Below are 20,327 nucleotides of genomic sequence, written 5' to 3'. Positions count from 1 at the left end.
ATCACATTTCAGACTGAACAAGGAAGAAAGAAAGAAACCTCTCCCCAGCATATGTAATACCTGTAACAGGAGTTTGCAAATCTCATATTTTCCTTTTGCTGCAGCTTCATGCAAGGGCGTGAATTTCCACAAGTCAGCTACATTGACAACTGCACCATGTTTAACCAGCAGTTCTGCAACTTCATAGTGACCATATGAGCAAGCATTATGTAAGGGGACAAGTCCTCTAGAAACAATTAAAAGAAGAGAAAAACTATCTTTAAAAATTGAGCTTCTTTTCACAGAGTGATATAAACTTAAAACACAACGCACCTTCAACAATCAAACAATTTTTTTTTTTATTTTCCACGATAGGCTAATATAGTAGGAGTATCTACTGCCAAAGTGGTAAAAATGCAGCCCACAGTGGCACCGAAGAAAAGCAAAAACACAGCGCCAGAGAAATTCTTGACACACTGGTCTCAAGTACTGTAAAATGCTGTTGTGGATATGCTGAACATCTCCATTCAATAAAAAAATTGAATGCCTGAAGAAAGATGGGATGCTGATCAGCTAGCAATATTCAAGAGATGACAGATATCAGCAATTACAATTGCCAAGAAAATATACATTTGAGTATTTACCCCTTATCTTTTGCATGCACATCAGCTCCATGCTGAAGAAGATATTCGACAACGGATACCCTATTATATCCAGCTGCAAAATGAAGTGGTGTAGATTGACGTCCTTCAATATCTCTGCAGTTCACACTTTGAACTGTACATAGTTTCTGTGAAATCCCCAAAACAAAACACACATCACTATGTAGTGTTGGCACACTTTTAATTTAGTCATAAAATGTTGTTATACACATCTAATTCTGAAAAACTGTTTTAAGAAGAAAGCTTATATTTTCATTTAATTTTACATAAAACCTTTCTTTTCAGACATTGTGTCCCAAGAAAGGAAATCATTAAATACTCCCCCCCCCAAAATCCACACCTGTGACAACTTCTTTATGCTTTTTATATAAGACAAACGTCTGGAGGTGGTGAACATTCTAGTTTGTCATCTGTAATATTTGTGCAACACAGAAGTTTTAGGACAGGGATCACAACTCTAAAGCAGTCAGTGAAGGGCTGTTTGATCGCTTATTTTGAGAAATTATAGCCTGGGATATAATTCCCTCTTTTTTTTTTTTTTAGGACAGGTTTAAGCTTACTTTTACAGTATCCACATCTCCAGCCTTTGCAGCCTCCAGCAACTGTCGATCAGCATCAGAATTTCCTAATGGGATACCTTCTGCAAAATAAATGAGGTTGCATGATAGGTAAGTGTATGTAGTTGAAGGAATTTGTTAAGACAGAAGTCATTTAAAGGATTTCCCTTACAAAAAAGTTAACTAATTATAGACAAGTTGTGTCTTTTCTTACTATTTACAACCGTAGCTATTAGTTCTAACAGTGTTTGCGAAGTCGCCTTTAACTGTGGAGCCAACATTCTTATTTCAGTTTCAGAATGAGACTACAGCAAGAAGCCTACCTATGTGTATAATATCCAAACCTTACTCTTGAAAAATCTATGTACCTTGTTACCTCTGCTCACAAATGCAAAGCGACCATTTCTTGCTTTTGAAACTCATTTTTCTACTTTCAAGATTCCCCTCTCCCTACATCAGGACTTTTCCAAAATTATTCCAGCTGGCTATACCGTGAAACATTCTGAGCATGTCTGACAACCCATGTAGCGAATACTTGAGAGTGAATGATATTGTTAACTATGCCTACAGCAGACGCTCTCCCTGCGCACGTAGTTATGGAGTAAGAACTGCACAACCCAGTACTGTCTTCTGTAGAAAGTACTACTACTTTTTTTTTGACCTGTGTTCACTAGTATTTCTTGACAGCATTTGATTCAGCAGGTAAAATGAAGGACCACGTTACTTCATAAGTGGATTTTGAATAAATCAGTTGTACCTTGCAGTAGCTGTTGGACACTTTCAGTCCCCATTTGTAAGGCTGTAAAGCCCTGCAGAGACACAATGGAAGGATCACATCCAGAACTCAATAGCAATCTGCATGTCTGAAGATGACCACAATGTGCTGCTCTATGAAGAGAGGTCTGGCCAAGATTATCTAATGCGTTAACCTGAAGATAACACAGACAAGAAACACCACCATTAAAACTTAATGTTAAAGCTGTTTCCATTGCTGACTGGGAGAGTTTCACAACTATTCTTCTTACTTTAATTAAAAGAACATACTCAGCATATTTCCAAAGCTCATGACATTTCAAAAGATAAAATTTAAACAAAAGCAGTTCATAAAGTTATAACTACATTTACTGAGGAAGAACAGCCCCCTTTTAGAGGCATATGAATAATCCAGCACAGACAGCTACAGAAATTTTACTGCATACAGAAGTAGGCCATTATTTTGCCCATGGCAGCACAAATCCGTAGTGCCAACATGTAGAACAGCTTTTATCTGCATTGGCTTATAGTGGTTTTTCAGATTGAGGACTTCGTATGTTTCAGTCGAGGTGTATTTAACAATTTAAAACCCTGCACCCAAAGGTTACTTGTATTCCCTACTGTTCCTCTGGTTTTGATCATTGCTTTGGGAATGTCGCAGCAGTCAGGCTAGAATCAAATCTCCGTGAGAGAGAGACGGCATTCCTAGTTTTGGAGGATTCAAGCATTACAGAGAGTATCTCCACTTTTTCTTTCTGTGGAAATTTGAACTAAACACTGTGTTATGATTTAACATTTTGCCTTTACTGTAGTTTTTGCTGCACACATCACCACATAAAGTCTACCAGTTACACAGTTCAGTCTAGCTTCTTGTCGTTCATATATATCCCCTACCTTTTTTCCTTAAGCATTTCATTACTATTGCTGGACAATGAAGCACTGAATAAGACACTCTACAAGCTTTCAGTTAAGTCCGAAGAACTGCATCTGCACTTCTTATACAATAGGACCAAAACAACAACGTGTCAATGTGTAGGGCCACACTGGTGGATTGATGGCCTACGTCTTGGCCGTATAAATCTACAGCCTTCTAAATGAATTTAGAAAAGTCTGTCTACTCAGCTGTCCGCTCTCATGGTATGAAAACCTATGTAGCAGGTAAACCTCTACAAAAAAGTGTGAATAGTAACTCATACCTTAGCTTCATGTTTCACAACTACTTCAACAACATCATTATGAGCTTTTTCTGATGCCACATGCAGAGGAGTCAAGAAGCTTTAAAAAAGAAAAAAAAAAGAATCATTCAAAACATGTTTTGCAAAAATCTTCTAAACAAACACTTAGGAATATTCATTTGTAACCACTCACTCTTTTGTTTTCTCATTGATGTTGGCCCCCTTCCTCAGCAGCAATTCACACACTTGTTTTCTCTTAGGATATGGAGATGCAGCAGCACAGTGCTGAGAACATTAAAAATTGTAGCATTAACAACTAGCTAGCAAGATACAGGTTTTACTGCTTCCTGATCAGCTGGCAGTTAAGAGCTGGTTGTGTGCAAAGTCAACAGAAAAAAAACCAAAAACAAAAACAACCCAAAACCCCCAAACAAACATGTAAAAACTTATTAATTTGGGAGATTCCACGTGGGCTTCTGGCTTTACCCTGGTGTTTTCCAGAGCTCCCCCTCCAATAGTTGCTGGAAACCTTCAAGCTTTACAAACAAAGCTAAAATATGTAGCTTGCTGTTGCTTAAAACTAGACTATTCTACAGAAAAACAGTCATTTAGACAACCTAAATTAAACACTCAATTTAGATTAGTCTTAATATTAACCTTTAGACCAAATATTAATCAATGTTATTTGTTTAACCACACACTGGATATTCTGGGTTGGTCTGAATTAACACTATTCGACACTGAAATTTTTAGTTCTAAACTATTACCTAGTATGTCAGGTATTATTATATATATTAGATACGTAATTACGTAGTATCGTTATGTATTATTAGCCAGAATACATGCAAAATAATTAATTAATCCTGAGATATTACCAATGCTGTCTCATGTGTTTGGGGATGCTTGAAGTTCACTGTCTCCAACGAAAGATGTTTCTTTATACGAGCTACATCTGATTCTCTTGCAGCCTGCAGCAGTGAGTGACCTTTGAATTCATCTTCAAAGAGAAATAAATACATACCAGAAGGTTACACTCCTTAACTCAAGAAGGACGAAGAGGATTGTTTCTTTTAGTACAAAAATACTCATTTTATTCAGCAGACTATGGTGCAGACATTTCCAACTTAGACTTACGCTCCTACATCACTTGACAGAACTTGTTAGCTAACAAGTGAAAACACTACCAGAATGCGCTTTGTTTCTAAACCAAAGCCAGAGACATCTGAACTGGCTGAACAAGATCTATTTCATTCACCACTGTTCTAGGTTCCGCTCTTCCCATATGTACCAATTCAAGCATACATAAATCTCTACTTCTGACCTGCCTTTGGAAAACCATTTCAAGATGCTAATATGAAGTCTAATGTAGTATTTACTGATGATTTTTGTACATATCCCAGGAAGTTATTGTTTGACCACTCAAGGACAGCATTTGAGGGCATCCTTTTCAACTCCTTAGTTTGCTGGACAAAAATCAATGCCTTTCATCAATTTCTTTGAACTTCCAGTGATTGTGGCATACTCAAACATATTCAGCATTCTAACCAGTTATGTTTCTTCTTTTCTTCAAACAAAACACAATGGAATAAAAAAATGAATGTTTCAACAGTCTTGATGCAATGACAGGAGCAAGTATGGAAAATGAAAAGTGTACTGGCAAGGTCATGAGGGAAAGCATGTACTGAGGGAAGAAAAGCTATGAAACCCATCACAACCACATGGCTATAAAACTGAAAATTATTTTAAATGCCTATATTCAGGAAATATAGAAATCTCAAATTATAAACAGTGAAATGTACTGTCCAACATTGCACAATTGCTTGGAACGCGTAAGCATTTTCCAAATCTGATTTCTGGCAGGTCACTGTCTAGGGAACTAAGTACGCATTACAATCTATAACTGTAGAACTGATCTCACTTTATACTCACATGCTAATCGTTCTTTTAATTGGGGTGTTGGAGCCAAATCAATGGTGCTTTTGTTGTGACAGTTCAACAGTGTTGGGTCAGCACCATAACTTAACAAAAGAGAACATACTTCCACCCTGTTCTTAGAAGCTGCTTCATGCAGAGGGGTGAATTGCCACAGATCCATTGCATTCACACATGCTCCATGCTTGAAAGGGAAAGGGGTAAAAAAGATGCAATATCAAAACCAGATCATTAGAAAGACTTCTGTCATTAGTTTCAACGCAGTAGACTGCATACAAGCACTGGTTTTTATTTTAACAAACTGTATCCAAGACATCCTCCAGACATTAATCTTCAATACAACAACAGTTCAGCACATTGCAGTTTTTAATCCTCTAGCGTCTCACAGGTACATTCAAAGAATACAAAGGCAAGCTAGTCTCTTCAGGCCTTCCCCAGCGCCTCTAAAAGGAGAGTAGCTCTACTACAGGTCAAATCGGAGAAATAGCCTAATTCATATACTCCAATTCACCTTTCAACAAGCTCCTGTTTCTTGTTGCTCTAGAAAAAGCCTAGAGTGAACAGTTGCACTAAGATAAATATATGTTCTGTGAATACCCCCAAGATATGAATGCCAAGATATCTAGAAGGAGATAAGCACTTTTTACTTCAATTCAAAACATTTAAGTACAAGGTTCTGCAAGTAATACTCCTGGATGGTTAATATCTGCATAATTCTTCTCAGGTAAGTGTATGCACCTTGAGTTCTGTCTGCTAGCAAGTCTGATAGGACATGCTTTTTCCCATTGCTCCCATTAAAGCTGTAGTGCTTTGCAAAAAATAATTCAAGATTCACTGGAGCAGAAACCCAACAGCGAATACAACTCTAGCTTAACTGGTAAGACACACAGCAGTGTCTATGCAAGAGGTTTGGGATTTTTTTTTGTCTAGTACCACAACTGTAAAGATTCACTTTACAATTGGCCTCTGAAGTAAAAAAAAAACTTGACTATTTATACTTACTACAATATATGCTTATTTCAATAATTTTTTACTTAATTTTTGTTAAACAAATAGAAAGACACATGGAATTAGTGGGGACTGAGACATAGAGGATAGAACAACAACAGCTGTTTGTTGAGCATCCAAACACCTAGAGTTATCTGACAGAACACCCCCACATGTTATAGTGATCATGATTTGCTGTAGCAGCTGAGAATGAGCATAGTTTGAAAGTCCCTTGGTGGACAATACTCCAGATTTTTTGCAGGCTACATCTTCAAGCCACTAGTTTAATGTGCATCATACTTTATCTTCAAGATTAACATAATCCAGATAAATCACTTCAGTTCTGAGAGTTCAGTTACATTAGGAAAACTGACACTTTTTTTTTTTTCTCTGGGGTGAAGGCTACAATTCAGGGTCAGAACTGATGTTGTAAAGTTCATTCTCTCGAGAGATTGATTACTCTTTAATTTTAAAACATTTATGAACTTCACCAGTGTTCTTTTCAAAAACCTCTTAATATTCTGTCTTCTGAAATATTTTTCTATCGTCAAACTCACAATACTGATCAGTTTTTGAGTTTTTTTTCCTGTAGTTTTCTTTTGAGTGAGGGTGGGAAGGTTGAGATAAGAAGTACTTACTTGGTGGTACAAAAACATTCAACTTCGAAGCAGAGAGAGTTAAAAAACAGAAAGCACATTTATAAGGAGAAAGCTTCCTTGCAAGCAGAAGATTCTGTAGCTCCAGCTTAATAATCACTAACATGTAGAGCAAAAGCAATCTACCATTCTTTAAGTTTTGTAAATATAAGTGCAAAACGAAAAAAAAAAAAGCAACTTGCATTAGTCTATTATAAACTATTCTTATTTAATAATATGCAATGTAATCTCTTCAAAGACCAACCTTTACTAGAAGCTCTGTTACTTCATAATGACCATAGGAACAGGCATTGTGAAGTGGCACCAAATCTCTATATAGGAGAGAAAGGGGGAGGATGATTCTCTTTGTACGCATACTTCAATTCCAAATGCATCTATAACATTGCAAATGGTACTATGTTGCACCTTTAACATTTTACAAAAATTACATCAGAGGTGTTCAAATTAAGTTGAGGGGAATTAAGAAACTGGAGAAGAAAATCCTGACAGCATTTTTCAGAACAATAAACGTTTAAAAGAATCAGATTATGAGAAATTAATTGCACTCTTTTACTGCAAATGATATGGTTCTGCTCAGACTTGGAACCCTAAGCAGCAATAACTATCTGCAGGGCATTTTCAGGGGTGACAGTAATTATTTTCTTTTTCACAAGAATGCTGCTGTAAGATTAACTTCTCCCTTAGAAACTAAAGAAGTCTTACTGGCTAATGTTTAAGTAACTGTACAATATTCTACAGTAACAGCAGAGCTACAGAGGTTTTAAAGCCAGCTTTATACTCTCTCAAATCTAGGGGTCTTAGGAGCAAGTGAGAAATTGCCCAAAGTGAATTCTTGCACTGTGGGCTGGTACGGGAGAAATGACAGAAGTGAATTCCAGCCCCAACGGGACAATTAAGGCTGTCTGATCAGGCAGCTATTTGTGTAGCTGTGAAGTGACCCTAGGAAAATGGAGGAGTAAGAGCTGCTTTCCATAATCTTTAACGTACATGAATATACATTTTAAAAATAGGTTTTTCATTATATTTTATGTAACTAAATAAATTTAGCATGTCTATATTTCATTACATTTCCTGACATAACAACCAAATGCTTGAAAATGCAGTTCAAGTAAAACCTCTGGAAAACAGATCTTTTTTTTTCTCATATTCTTTGCAAAAAGAAGCATGGAAACTTAAAAGTATAAAGAAAATTAAGTCAATCGTCAAAACGTTTGCTGACTTCACAGTGGTATATGAACATATTTTATTAAACAAAAGATAATAATTTGGCTAGTGATACCTAAAAGGCAGGATGTTCTCTGGTCAGCTCAATTTGGATTCTACTGATTCACAAGTCATAAACCTGTACATTTTGCATTTCTGTCATAACAGAAAGGTTAAAGATGGCATAACGGTCTCAAGTTATAAATTCTTCATGGTTAAAATAATACTACTGTTCTTTACTTCATCTCAATTTTTAACAAATTCTGCTTATTCTGAACAAAGGAAAAATGAACGTACCCTTTATCCTTAGCATGTACATCAGCCCCATGTTGCAGTAAGAGCTGTACTATTTTCACACGGTTATACCCAGCTGCTAAATGTAAAGGAGTAGACTGAAATGACAGAACGTAGAAGTAATCAGTAATACAGAATCAAGCATTGATTTTACATTTTTTTCCAAAACTTGCTAACAGTACTAACTACTGAAATCCTTAAAATACTTGCAACATTAAAAAAAAAAGCATGCTTGAATCGGACATTTGATAACCATGTTCATTGTTTACTGACTACTCTCGCAGTCATCATAAACACAAATGCTGAATTTACTCCATGACTAATACATTCTGGCAACGAAGGCTCTCTTGATGGATTTTTGAGTCCTGCAGTCCATTTTTGTCCTTTGGTCTTGCTGGGACAAACTATGTCCCTTGTGAAAGGGGAAATAAGATGGCCATTAGAAACAATGACCGCTAAATTCCAAAGAGGTCTCCTCGCCAATCAATAGATTAAGTTTAGAAGTTATCAAGAGAGACTGTTATTCACACCTGTGAGTGCAGTAAGTTAGTAGGGTGTGGGGGAAACAATCTTATCTTCTAAATTCTCACCCTCCAGAGAGCAGTTGGGTAACTGCTCTATGACCTTTTCTAGCAAACCCACTCAACCATACCCATCAGCAGCACCAAGGGCAGAGTTACAAATTAGTGAAGAGGCATCTCATTCTCTTCATTTGCAAACCCACCAACTGACCTGGGTTTGTACAGTTCCTAGAGAATGAGTCTATTTACTAGAAGATGAGAAAAGAGAGGTGCATAGGTGTTTCGGAGATCCTAACATCTTACCACAAAGCCCTGAAGAGGTAAACATTCGAACAAACTTAAGTGAATGTGTACACATACTTAATGAGAACAGTGAGGATGCCAAAATTTAATACTCTGGTATTAAAAATTTAATACTTTGGTAGGCTAGGGAATGAACGCAGGAGATTTTTAGAATGTCAGGATCTTTTAGGATGGAGATTTTGAACATTTTTCACATAATTCTTCACCAATACTTAGAGCGATAAACAGCTTGTTCCTTGAACAGCAGCGATAACTTGCCTAGGATGTGTGACAAATAAGGGGCCTGCGTGCATCAATTTGTGATAGCCACAACATCTATGAAAAGGCCTCCCCTTCTTTATTACTGCAGATATGAAGGTCAAGCAGAAGTTCCAACTGAAAAGGGTTTTGTTTATTGCTCCTTGGTGGAAATACCTACATAGTCCTTTTAAGGTTAAAAAACATAAAAAGTCAGCTAGCTGCTTAGGGAGGTACAATCTTCTTTTCCCACATATATTAAAGAACACAGACAGATTCTGTGTTTAACATTCTTAAAACCTAGTCAAACAACACTGTGAAACATGTAAGAGCGAACTAATTTTAAATCAGGTTTTAAACAAAAATACCTTTCTGCCATCACTTGCATGACAGTTAACATTTAATGGTGTAAGAAGAGACATCATCTTTTCTTCATTTCCACTCCTGAAAAACAAGGTATGAAATGGGCAGAAATATTTTTATTCTGGTTTCAGTGGCTCATTATGTTTTTACATTTTTCCTTGCTACAATGTTCAGCAGATCTGTTCTGAAGTAATACATTCAATTCTGTATTGTCAATGTTAAAGGGAAAACAAAATTGCATTTATATAACTATTTTCGTAGCTTTATTCACAGGTAACAGCCAAAGCTCAGCATCTGGACAGAATGCCAGCTCGAAAGCTGATATATATATTCATTGCATGCAATTCTGAAAATATAACCAAATTCCAGATATCTTCCAAACATCCATACCTGGCACTTTCCAAGAGTTCATCTTTCTTGTATTCACCTGGAAGACAAAAGAGAGTTTCTTTAGTTGTTAAATAAATATCTATTTACATCAAGTTCGCTACTTATCCCCCTCTTCCAAAATATTAGAGAACGTAAGTGCAAAAAATTTGACAGTCCATTACTGAACTAGCAAAATAAACTATTTCTCCAGAACACATCCCATGACTGAGATGATGAAGGCCATATAGGAATTTCTATTTAGAATTATAAAACAGAGAGAAGTTAAAGTAATACCAGAAAGACAAAACCCAAAATACTGCATTATATTAATTTGACTGTTATTAGTCATAACATAATCTAAAGATTATCACTTACCAGTCAGCACTGCTTTTGCAGACGGGTCTGCTAAATCCAAAGCTGTTCTTCCATCTGTGTTCCGGATGGTTGGTTCAGCACCATGCTGCAGCAGCACTACAAAATGCCAAAGTTTCCGAGAGAAAAAAATTCTATAAGACAAGGCTTGAGAGACATATCATTACTGTAGGTTGCAAGCAACAAAAGAAACATCCAGTTACTGATCCTAACTTCCCCTCTCAAATTTTTAATGGCAGACTTCCTTAATGTTATCTGTGAACAGTTTAACTAGTGAAACATGCCTAGACGCATCTTATGTGAAAAAAGCAAGGCAGCAATGGAACAATCACAGTCTGGCAGGAGGCAATCTCAGTTGAAAGACAGTGACATACACCACAAAAAACAGAAGCTCCTTCACACCAGCTCCAGAGCTTGCTGCCTCAAATCCACCAGTGACTATGCCCTAAACTGTTCACAGCAGTTGCAGGCCATGTCTTGCTCTGATATTGGGGCCAAACAGGCAAAGTTATATACACAACTCTCCGTATGTGCTCCACACAATCCAAAAATTAGTTTCCTGACCATATATCTAACTTCCTACCTCTTAAGAACTGTGTGGGCAAAACAAGCAGTCAATATAATTGAAGTTTAGCTCCTATCCTTAACTAATTTAACATGGCAGCTACACATAGAGACAGAATTAATCCATTATTAAAACCAGTTTTGTTCTCTCCACTGCACTGTGAGTAGCAGCAAAAAGCAGCATAAACGTCTAGGCATGAAGCAGAAGAGAATCTAGCTCCATCACGTCACTCTAAAGCTCTTTCTCCATTATGTCGATGTGAACCTTTATACCAAAATTACCGAAAAGATCTCTAAAAACTTGTTTCTTATAAAACTAGCATACGAATTTAAGTTTAGACATGAATTCTAATCCTTATAGGAGCCATAGCTTCACAGAGTAAAAATGGTCTTTAAAAGGTTCTTGATTTTTCACAGTGAAAAGAAATGAGTCAGTCACAGGAAGAGTGGGAGAAAATTACCAATGCAGACATCTGTCTTGCCCTTAATGGCAGCTTCATGAAGGGGAGTGTAATTCCAATTATCCCGAGCATTAGGATCCGCACCATGCCGCAAGAGAAGATTGACAACTTCGGCGTGACCAAAAGAGCAAGCGTTGTGAAGAGGAATAAGGCCTCCATCATCTCGTGCGTGGACATTGGCACCACTTTGAAGTAAATATTCAACTACATCCTTCCGACCAAAACCTGGAAGAGATAAAGAGCTCTGTTCCATCTGCTAGGGAGGAAAGGTGTCAGGGAGAGGTAAGAATTCCCTCTCTCACATACACAGATTAAAACAACAAATTTAAATAACAGGAACCACTCAAAATAACAATCACAACTGGCATTCTTTACTAAAGAAGCATTTACACCCTAAGGCTATCTTTGAAACCCTTAAAAATTAGATTAAAATCAGCAGAAAAATAGTATTTAAGATTACTAGAACAACGAATATCTTGATAGGGCCCACATGAGTCAACAGCTTCTTGAAAACATAACAAAAAGAAGAAAACATTGAAAACAAAACCTCTTTTGTCACTTTATATTGCTATTAAACCGAACGATATTTTGTATGACACTCTGCCAAGCCACAGCCAGTTTGTGCAAGGGCCAATAGGTGAGCCGTGGGAGTGGCAAGGATGAGACTGCCTACGAGCCAATGCACGTACAATTCATATCCTAAGCTTTTTGAAAAAGAAAGCAATGTGTCTCTGTAAAATACTTTTTGTGTTCTATGGATCTTTTTTTAAAAAAAGCAAGCAGCACTGCTCTTATGTTGAAACTAGAAGCATGGCTGTTGGCCTTCTAAGGAATAATTAACATAATGTGCACACAGTTCCCGTCTTTGAAATGATCACTTAAGAAAACCCTTGGGGACATCCGAAGTTTATCTGAGACGATTCCCTACTGAAGAAATTTATTACAAGAGTATGTGCAACCATAACTTAAAGATATACACAATGTCTATTTTCAGTCATGCCTAAAATTATTATATTTGATCATGATTGAAGCACAAAAATGCTCTTACACAGTCTGAGGCTCTTTTTTACAATCCTATCGTTCAGGTTAGTAGACAGCAAAAAATTATGCCCACTTGCATGTTTGGGGCTAGAAACACATCATAAATAAGGTAATTGCTCTTATAAGCTAATTCTATAGCTACTATTGTTTTATTTCAGCTGCACATTCATATAACAGCAAATAAACCAGGCCATCAAACTTATCAAATGTACCTATGTTTTCTCCAATATCTTCACAAGAGGCCAGAATGACTTCAGACTTCTACCTGTAGCCATTATGCCCACCTGGTTATATTCCAAAGGCTACCGCCTACAGAAATCCCTCAAAGGTTTCATGAAGGTCTCTTTGGGTCTTGGGAATTATTAAGGCAGGTAAGAGCCATATTTTGGTATAGATCAGACTCTTGCCAAGCATCTTCTGGGAAATAACCTCTGTGTGCAGGACTTGGCCTTCCTTGCTTTAAATATCCGATCTGCAAACAGTTTTCCTGAAGAGATCAAGAACTGGGTGGGGATGAAGTCTTGAGCTTTTCCCTCAGACTGAGTTATCACACCATTGCCAACACCAGTGATACTCAGATTGTAGCAAATCTAAACTTTGTTACAAATCACCCATGGAACGTCAGCAGGCGGGTAGAAGTTCCTGCAACCATAACCTAGAAATGATGTTTACTCCCGATAAATACCCAGTGTTTCAGTGACAAAGTCATAGAAGCATGTGAGACATGTCAGCATTTTAGTTATAAATGAACTTTTTAGTTTGAGTTTAGTTGCAACTTAACTTTTCATAGCAAGTTCTTCACTAAATCTGACTATTCAGTAAATCCTTCTCCCAGACTGGCAACAACTGAAACCCTGGAGCAAGAAGCACTTTCACCTTCATTATTCAGAGCTCAAAAAGCAAACACTGCCATTATTAAGCAATTTCTGGAACCTACTTGCTGAGAGGAGATCTTGTATACAAGCTGTATATGCCAAAGATAAAGAGGCCAGGAAAGGTATTCAGAAAAGCCTGTGTTAAATTCAATCTTTCCTCCTCTTCCTTCAAAAGTTTGGTAAGGAACCACATTCCCCACAGATCTCTGATTATTACAAACATAATTTTATGTGAAACTTTTTAATCCCAGAATGGATTCCAAGGTATTTTCAAGCCACAGCTACCAGGCTATACTGGTGATGTGCTTCAATTCTTCAAAATACATTATTAATAATACGAATCTTAGCTCGCTAGCACCGTGACTTCGAGAACCACATACTGTACAGCAAATTCACTTTTGAGTCTCAATGTGACAGTTACCCATTAACTAACAGAAGGCACCTTGCCTGTCCGAACAGAGAACAGGTGCTCAGCACGCTTGAGATGAGCACTGGATCCGATGTACCATCTGATGGTCCATGCAAAAACAATTCACCTGCACAGGCACAGTAAGCCACATTCACTGCATATGCGTGCATATTTCTGCTGCCAAAAAAAAAAATATTCAGTACCTATACGACATATACCCATGCAGCCATACTGTCTATATAGTAAATTATATGCAGCATATTTCTCATTCTTAAATAAATTTTGCTTTCCTAACTAGATATATTTTTTCCTTAAATGTGTCCTCCTGATTTTTTCTTATGTCTTCAAAATTCCAAAAAATTCTATTTCTAGTTTGAATGTATACTCAAAATTTGATAAATTCATCAAGGATCTACTCAGATGAGACTTTTCACAAGCACCAGAGTCCTGCAAATACATCAAAGCTCTTCTGTGATGACAAACTGCTTGGTATTTTCTTTCAGTACCAAAAAATGTTTTCCAGAACTGCTTTAGTTACTTTAGAAAACCCTCTGATCAAATTCTCGGTCCACAAGTTACACATTTGGTAGGTAAACATCACCCATTCTTGTACAGAAGGCATTCCTGTCCCTCAAAGCTTTGATATTTAGCCCCATTTTTGAATGTAAATGCCAATCTTAGCAGGAATCAATATCACAACTGAAAATCACCTGTAGTAAACCTCATTACAGGCATAGGGAATTTACCTGGATGCCCTCTATTTAGTACATCAGCTCAATCAGACAGCTCATGAGTAACACATAGCTTCTCTCTGCGCAAAGCCTGCATCCATTCAGAAAATAGCCTAAATACTCCTCAACTACCTGTAGTTATTTTAATATTGAGACAAGCTTATTTGCAACACACCCATTTTTGTAACTTCTCTTCAGCACTGAGAGCACGGCAGGGATTCCTTACTTCCTTGTGGAAGCATCTGTACAAGAGGGCACCATATATGGAAAGAAAAGTATTTTCTCATTATTTTCTAAAGGATGCATGTGTAGAGAGGAGGTGGCCAAACTCTGTTCGATGATCTCTCCCTCCTCTCTCTTATTTTCACTCAGAGTGGAAAGAGAGGATAGCCTTTGCTGATACAGTAGGCCACTACCTACTGTAACAGTTCCCCTTTGCCATTAGGCCACTGCTGCAAAACCAATTTCAACACTTAAAAAAACCCAAATGTAATTGTAGTTTTTAAGGGGTGGTTTTGTTTTTTTTTTGTTTTCGAGCTTCTATCAAAAGACCAACTACATGGTATCGCAGCTTGCAACTGTGCAAGATAACCATATTGTCATCATGAACACTATTTCCCATTGCAAAGCAGAAGGGCTACTCAGGGCCTCCAGCTAACACTCTTCTACCAACTATGACAGCTCAGTAACTCACTGCACTTGTTCCCCTAAAAGTTACAAACTTTTAGCCAACAAATCCTGAACATTAATCACAACAGAAACTTGTAACTATATATATTGTTTTAAAAAAAGTTTTTATTTCTTTACAGTCAACTGTTGTGTCATAACTGATATTCACCGAATTCTGACAGGATTAAAAGCTACAGAAACAACTCAGCTCCAATTCTTCTCCCCTGCCCCAGGTGTTCACTTTTTTGATTAATTTTAGTTTGCAGGAAGGGCGTTTTGGTTCCCGCCAAGTGCCTTAAACCTTGTGATACTTGTGAGTTTGACATACACTGTGATGGAAAGGATTGACTTGAGGCAGTATACGCAGCTTATGGTGAGAGAGGACTGAGCCTATTATATTGTGAAGGGTGGTGGGCTTGTCTTAAGCTTCAGTACAATTTGCTACCACACACAACTGCATACTACAAATCCAAAGATGAACCTTCACCAAGGTTCTAATAATGACACATGCCCAGCTTACAGTATTTTTTAAAAATATGTTTTAAAAACAACCTTTACAAAATGACACATTAAAAAAAGAAGAATTGGGGTGGTTTTTTTCTTTGAATTGCTAGGTAAGATCTGGGAAAAGACTTTAAAAAATGGAATCCAGGTTCAGACCCCAGAACACCACTAAAAAAAATTTTTTAAAGGACAATAGAAAACCTATCTTCATATTTCTGCTCCACCTCTGTCTTGAAACTGAATGAAACTAGTCAGAGAAGTTTTGCGAAATATTTTCTAAGAACACCTAGTCACCCAGGCTAAACAAAGCAAGAATACAACACACTTCTACTTTTACTTCCTGGAATGTAATTCCTTTAGAGACAGAGGACAAAAGAAGCTAGTATTACTCCAACTGTGAATAATGGGGAAAAAGCAAAACAAAACAAAAAACAAGAACACCAAAATCCAGGAGTTACTTATGTCTACTGTTCACACTGAGTCTACTGCAGGTAGGCTGACAACAGCAGAGTTCTACCTGAAGCAGTGGAAGAGCATTAAATCAAGAAATGATACAAGTATTTTACGTCACGTGTGAACCAGAAACTTTCAGTATCTCCTACAGTCTTGTGAGAGGCGCAATTAATTTCTGTGTATCAAGTCTGAAGTAGACATAAGCACAGCGATGGCCTCTCCCATTTACGCACCAACCTGTTTAACTCTAGAAGCCTAATAACTACAGGAACTTATTGCTATGCAATTTTTTTTAAAAGAAAAAGCTTTCTATAGATCAGGAGTTCTGTTTTTTTAAATCAAGACAGATCACATCTATCCAGAGAGATAAACTAGATTGCTATATTGCACGAGGAACTCCTTAGGCACAAAAAACCATCCCAAATCCCTCACTCCTCCAAAACGCCGTAGAACATGCTAATTCATTTAGAAGCTCAGAGTTTGTTAGCAAACAGACAGGACTGCTTCACATAAAAAGGATAGCTGTAACATTGTTTTCCTCTGACAGGATATTTTAAGTTGTCTCCTGGGCTCTCTTGTTGATCAAGTTTCTTAAATCTGTGAAATGCAGCTGTCCTGAAGAGGCTTTCAAGAACTTAGACCTGCAAAGTCTACTGCATGTGAGGAAAGGACACCTTAAGTAGAAACCTTTCCAAAGCAATTCCGTTAAGAAACGAACATCTTTATTACTATCCATATTGTTTAGCTGAAAAGGAGCGGCTGTCTTCTGCAGCCTGCCAGCTTTGGGGTCCTACACCTAATGCCGTGATAAAATCAAAACAACGTGAAAACAACAGCCACAGCTAGGTCTTTGTCTGAAAAGGTGGGATACAATCCTCTGGCCTGTTGCCAGTGAAAGCAGTTGTTCTGTGATGTCAGTCGTTTGCATATCCAAGCCCCAAATTAACAAAGACTCTTTGCTAAAGAGAAGAACGCAAAACACCTCAGAAATGGTGTTATCTGACAGGCACCCTTCACCGGTGAAGTTCTAAAAAAGCGAGCAGGAAATCGATGGAAGCAGTACCTGGGGCACACGTCACCTGTCAGAGCTCACATGCCCCAACACCAGCGGCCTAAACCACGGTCCAGACGGCCCCAACGCCAGCTGAGGGCTGTTTTTTATTTTGGGGGTGGGGGGCGGGGGAAGAAAAAAAGAAAGAAGGAAGGCAGGCGCCGTCCGTACCGCTCAGCAACCCCGCCGCTCCTGGGTGACAGACGGCTCACCAGCCACCCGAGAGCGGCCACGGAACGGGGCCCGACGCGCCGGGGGGCCCCGGCGAAGCGCTCCGAACCCCCCGCCCCGCCCGGGCCCAGCCACAGCCCCGCCGCGGGGCCTGCGGGAGCGGCGCGGCGCGGCCCAGGCCGCGGGGCTGGCGGCGGTGCAGGGCCTGGCGCCCCGAGGGCCCCCTCCCCGGCTCTCCCCTCCCCGGAGAGGCGGTTACGGCGACCTCGGGCCGGTACCTGCGGCGAAGTGCAGCGGGCTGGACTTCCTCCCCGCCGTATCCCGGCTGTTCACGTTCTCGGGCCGCACCAGCCGCTTGACCCTCTCCACGTCCCCGTTCCTGCAGGCCTCGAAAAGCTCCCGAGCCGGCTCCGCCGCCGCCGTCCCCCCGCAGCCCGGCGCTTCGGCCAAGGCGGCCGCGCCGCCCGCGCACCGCCGCCCCGCCATAGCAGGCCCGCCGGAGGCGGCCGAGCAGCCCCCGCCGCCCCGCTCACAGGCCGCGGCGCTCGGCAACGGCAGGCCTGCGGGCGGGGCGCTGGGCGAGGTGCTGGGCCCGCCGCATGGCGGCAGCGGAGGGATCCGGGCGGAGCAAGGCGCAGGCGCGCCGCTGGGGCGCTGGGCATGCGCGGCGCTGCCTGAGGGGGTGGCGGCTGCCGGGCTTCGGGGGTTTTGCTGCCGACCCTGGCGGGGTCTGGGGCTGAGGAGGGTTGCGGGTGCCGCGGCACTGCTCGGCCCTTGCGCCCCAGGAGGCGCTTCCGGGGCCGAGGCTCGGCGCTGGGGCCGGGTGCGGGTGGTGTGCTGGAAGGTAGGGGGCTGCCGGCCCTTCCCGCCTCACGAAAATCGAGGTCTCAAAAGTGCTGCTTCTCCCCCCACCCCCGAAGGCTTTTACTGCTGCGGAAACCCCTGAACCTGGATTCTTGTTAACACGAAACAGTTTCTCAGTACGCTTTTTTTGAAGTTGTGGAGGAAGTAAGATAAAAGATAACTGCTCACGTTTAACCTGCTGCCTGCTCCTTTTTAGGAGGTCTGTAGCACAGAAACTCAAATACAGAGCTAGTAATTCATCTTGGAAGAACAGAAGTGTCCCTTTGCTGCTTACAGTAATGAAATGTAGGTTAGGAGGCAACAGCTACTGAAGGATTTTTTTTTCCCCTGTAAAATGTGGAAGGCTGCATTTTGGTGGTAATAACTTCATGATGTAATCAGAATCTTTACATAGCTATTTACATAGCAAAATATCTTGCTTGAAATGAACTGCATAATAACTATGAAACAAACATTATGCAATATAAATGACATTGTTTTCTTTCTTAATCTCAGTAAACAGATACTAGAAAATACTCTTGGCCGACTTTGCCAATTCAAGGTGTCGGAAAATAACAAGGAGCATCTCTTTTGCCCTTGTAAGCCTAACAAGCTTGATGGGGAAGCTTGAGCTCAGATGGGACTAACTAGAGGATTCATTTCATAATTTATAAATGCATTTTTCCGCTCATGCCATAATAAAACACTTACTTTGGGAAAGGCAGCTGAGCAGGGTCAGTAGCTTCCCGTTCCAAAGGCAGGAAGGGTAAGTGCCTCCAAACTCAACTGAATTCGCAGGCTGTTGTTATACCAGTAAATTAAATGGCCCAAGAACAAGGAAGAGCTGCAGCTGGCAATCTCCGTGGTTTAGTCACTTCCATTCTGTTAAACATCCTTGCCTCTGAAGTGAGGCGATTACACCCGCATGGTCTGTCCCTGGTCCATGCTAACGCCTAAACTGTGCCCAGGAATTTTTTTTGGGTGACTACCGCCTGTCCCAGGCCAAAACCATGCCACAGTAACGGGTCAGGGACCAATGCCTGGCACTGTTCTCTTCACTAATTCACACACAGCCACAGTAGAAGTGGGACAGAAGAATGCAGCCAGCACAGGGATAGAAACCCTGCGCTGTGATAAAGGTGATGCCCTGGCCATGTGCATCTCCTGTCACCCCACTGGCTTTCCTCCCCACTACCACTTAAATGACAAGCTGTGCTCAGCAGGCAGGGAAAAGTCAGGCTATGACCAGAGTGCCTCTGTCAGCTTTGTCACACATACATAATTGATCCACTGCTTTGCATGTGGCCGTAATGTTCCGGCATAAACTGTCATCAAATGTGGCTCAGAGGCTTGCAGCCATCTCAGACTTTCCCAGCATCTCCAAAGTCTGCATGATGGAAACTGTCCTTTCTACGGGCAGGCTCCACAGACTGAAAACCAGATCTACAGTGCTGCCTTTTCTATGTTTGATTAGCCCCAGTAGCATAGCTGGAAAAAATGTACAGGCTTTTGAGTTCATAAATCCCTCTTTGGGCCTACAGCAGGGGTAGCGAATACATTAACTTGGCTGCTTCCATTTCAAAACTGAAAGAGGGACTGTGTATCTAAAAGTCTGTGGAAGTCTAAATATCTGTGTAAATACCAACTCGTCCTGTGCCCCAGGTCTATTAAAGAATTTTAGAACAACTTTTCATTAGTTCATTATAGACTCCATCTACGTTTCTTTCCTTCGCAAAAGCTAATATCAAATGGTAGTGGAAAAAAAAACTGAGAGAAAGAGCAAGATTATAAAAATAAAATTATATAAAATAAACAAACTCCCCATTGTTTTCACATCATTATATCAAAAAGATACTATTATTCTAAATTACCTATAGGTTGGCTTCCTTTTCTAGTATGTCTTCCTGATAGCTTGGGTGTAAAACTATGGCAGGTCCCTCTGAGTGGAAAATAATTTTTTAAAATATTATCCTGTAAGAGCAGGATTCAATTAGACTTGAATTTAGTAAGTCATAGAGTCTCAGCATATTTTAGGATTGGTGTATTTGTAGCCTTCACACTGATTTTTGAGGTTCACATAATGTAAAATAAATCTACTTTTTATTTTATTTCTATATTTATTTCTTTTATGAGAAAACAATCTGTAAAATCCAGTGCTTTCCTCCAGTCTTCTGAAAAGAGTATGGTTAGAA

General features: G+C 39.8%; 1 protein-coding gene across 1 annotated transcript in view; it reads right to left on the bottom strand.

Annotated features, from left to right (window-relative positions):
- TNKS2 (tankyrase 2) overlaps window positions 1-17,907 on the bottom strand; it is a 32,620-nt gene extending 14,713 nt beyond the window's left edge. Inside the window, exons 1-15 of the mRNA XM_075108173.1 lie at window positions 17,571-17,907; window positions 11,389-11,613; window positions 10,367-10,462; window positions 10,013-10,049; window positions 9,628-9,703; window positions 8,202-8,296; window positions 6,946-7,012; window positions 5,056-5,242; window positions 4,002-4,123; window positions 3,320-3,411; window positions 3,148-3,226; window positions 1,956-2,127; window positions 1,202-1,281; window positions 624-769; window positions 61-226 (exon numbers count right to left, since the gene is read on the bottom strand). Coding sequence (XP_074964274.1) covers window positions 61-226; window positions 624-769; window positions 1,202-1,281; window positions 1,956-2,127; window positions 3,148-3,226; window positions 3,320-3,411; window positions 4,002-4,123; window positions 5,056-5,242; window positions 6,946-7,012; window positions 8,202-8,296; window positions 9,628-9,703; window positions 10,013-10,049; window positions 10,367-10,462; window positions 11,389-11,613; window positions 17,571-17,778 — 1,848 coding nt within the window. The 5' untranslated portion in view covers window positions 17,779-17,907. The remainder of the gene's footprint in view (window positions 1-60; window positions 227-623; window positions 770-1,201; window positions 1,282-1,955; window positions 2,128-3,147; window positions 3,227-3,319; window positions 3,412-4,001; window positions 4,124-5,055; window positions 5,243-6,945; window positions 7,013-8,201; window positions 8,297-9,627; window positions 9,704-10,012; window positions 10,050-10,366; window positions 10,463-11,388; window positions 11,614-17,570) is intronic.
- Between the last annotated feature and the right edge of the window lie 2,420 nt (window positions 17,908-20,327).

The sequence above is a fragment of the Phalacrocorax aristotelis genome, chromosome 12, assembly GCF_949628215.1.
Source record: "Phalacrocorax aristotelis chromosome 12, bGulAri2.1, whole genome shotgun sequence".
Taxonomy (NCBI): domain Eukaryota; kingdom Metazoa; phylum Chordata; class Aves; order Suliformes; family Phalacrocoracidae; genus Phalacrocorax; species Phalacrocorax aristotelis.
This window is presented reverse-complemented; position numbering and strand designations above follow the sequence as displayed.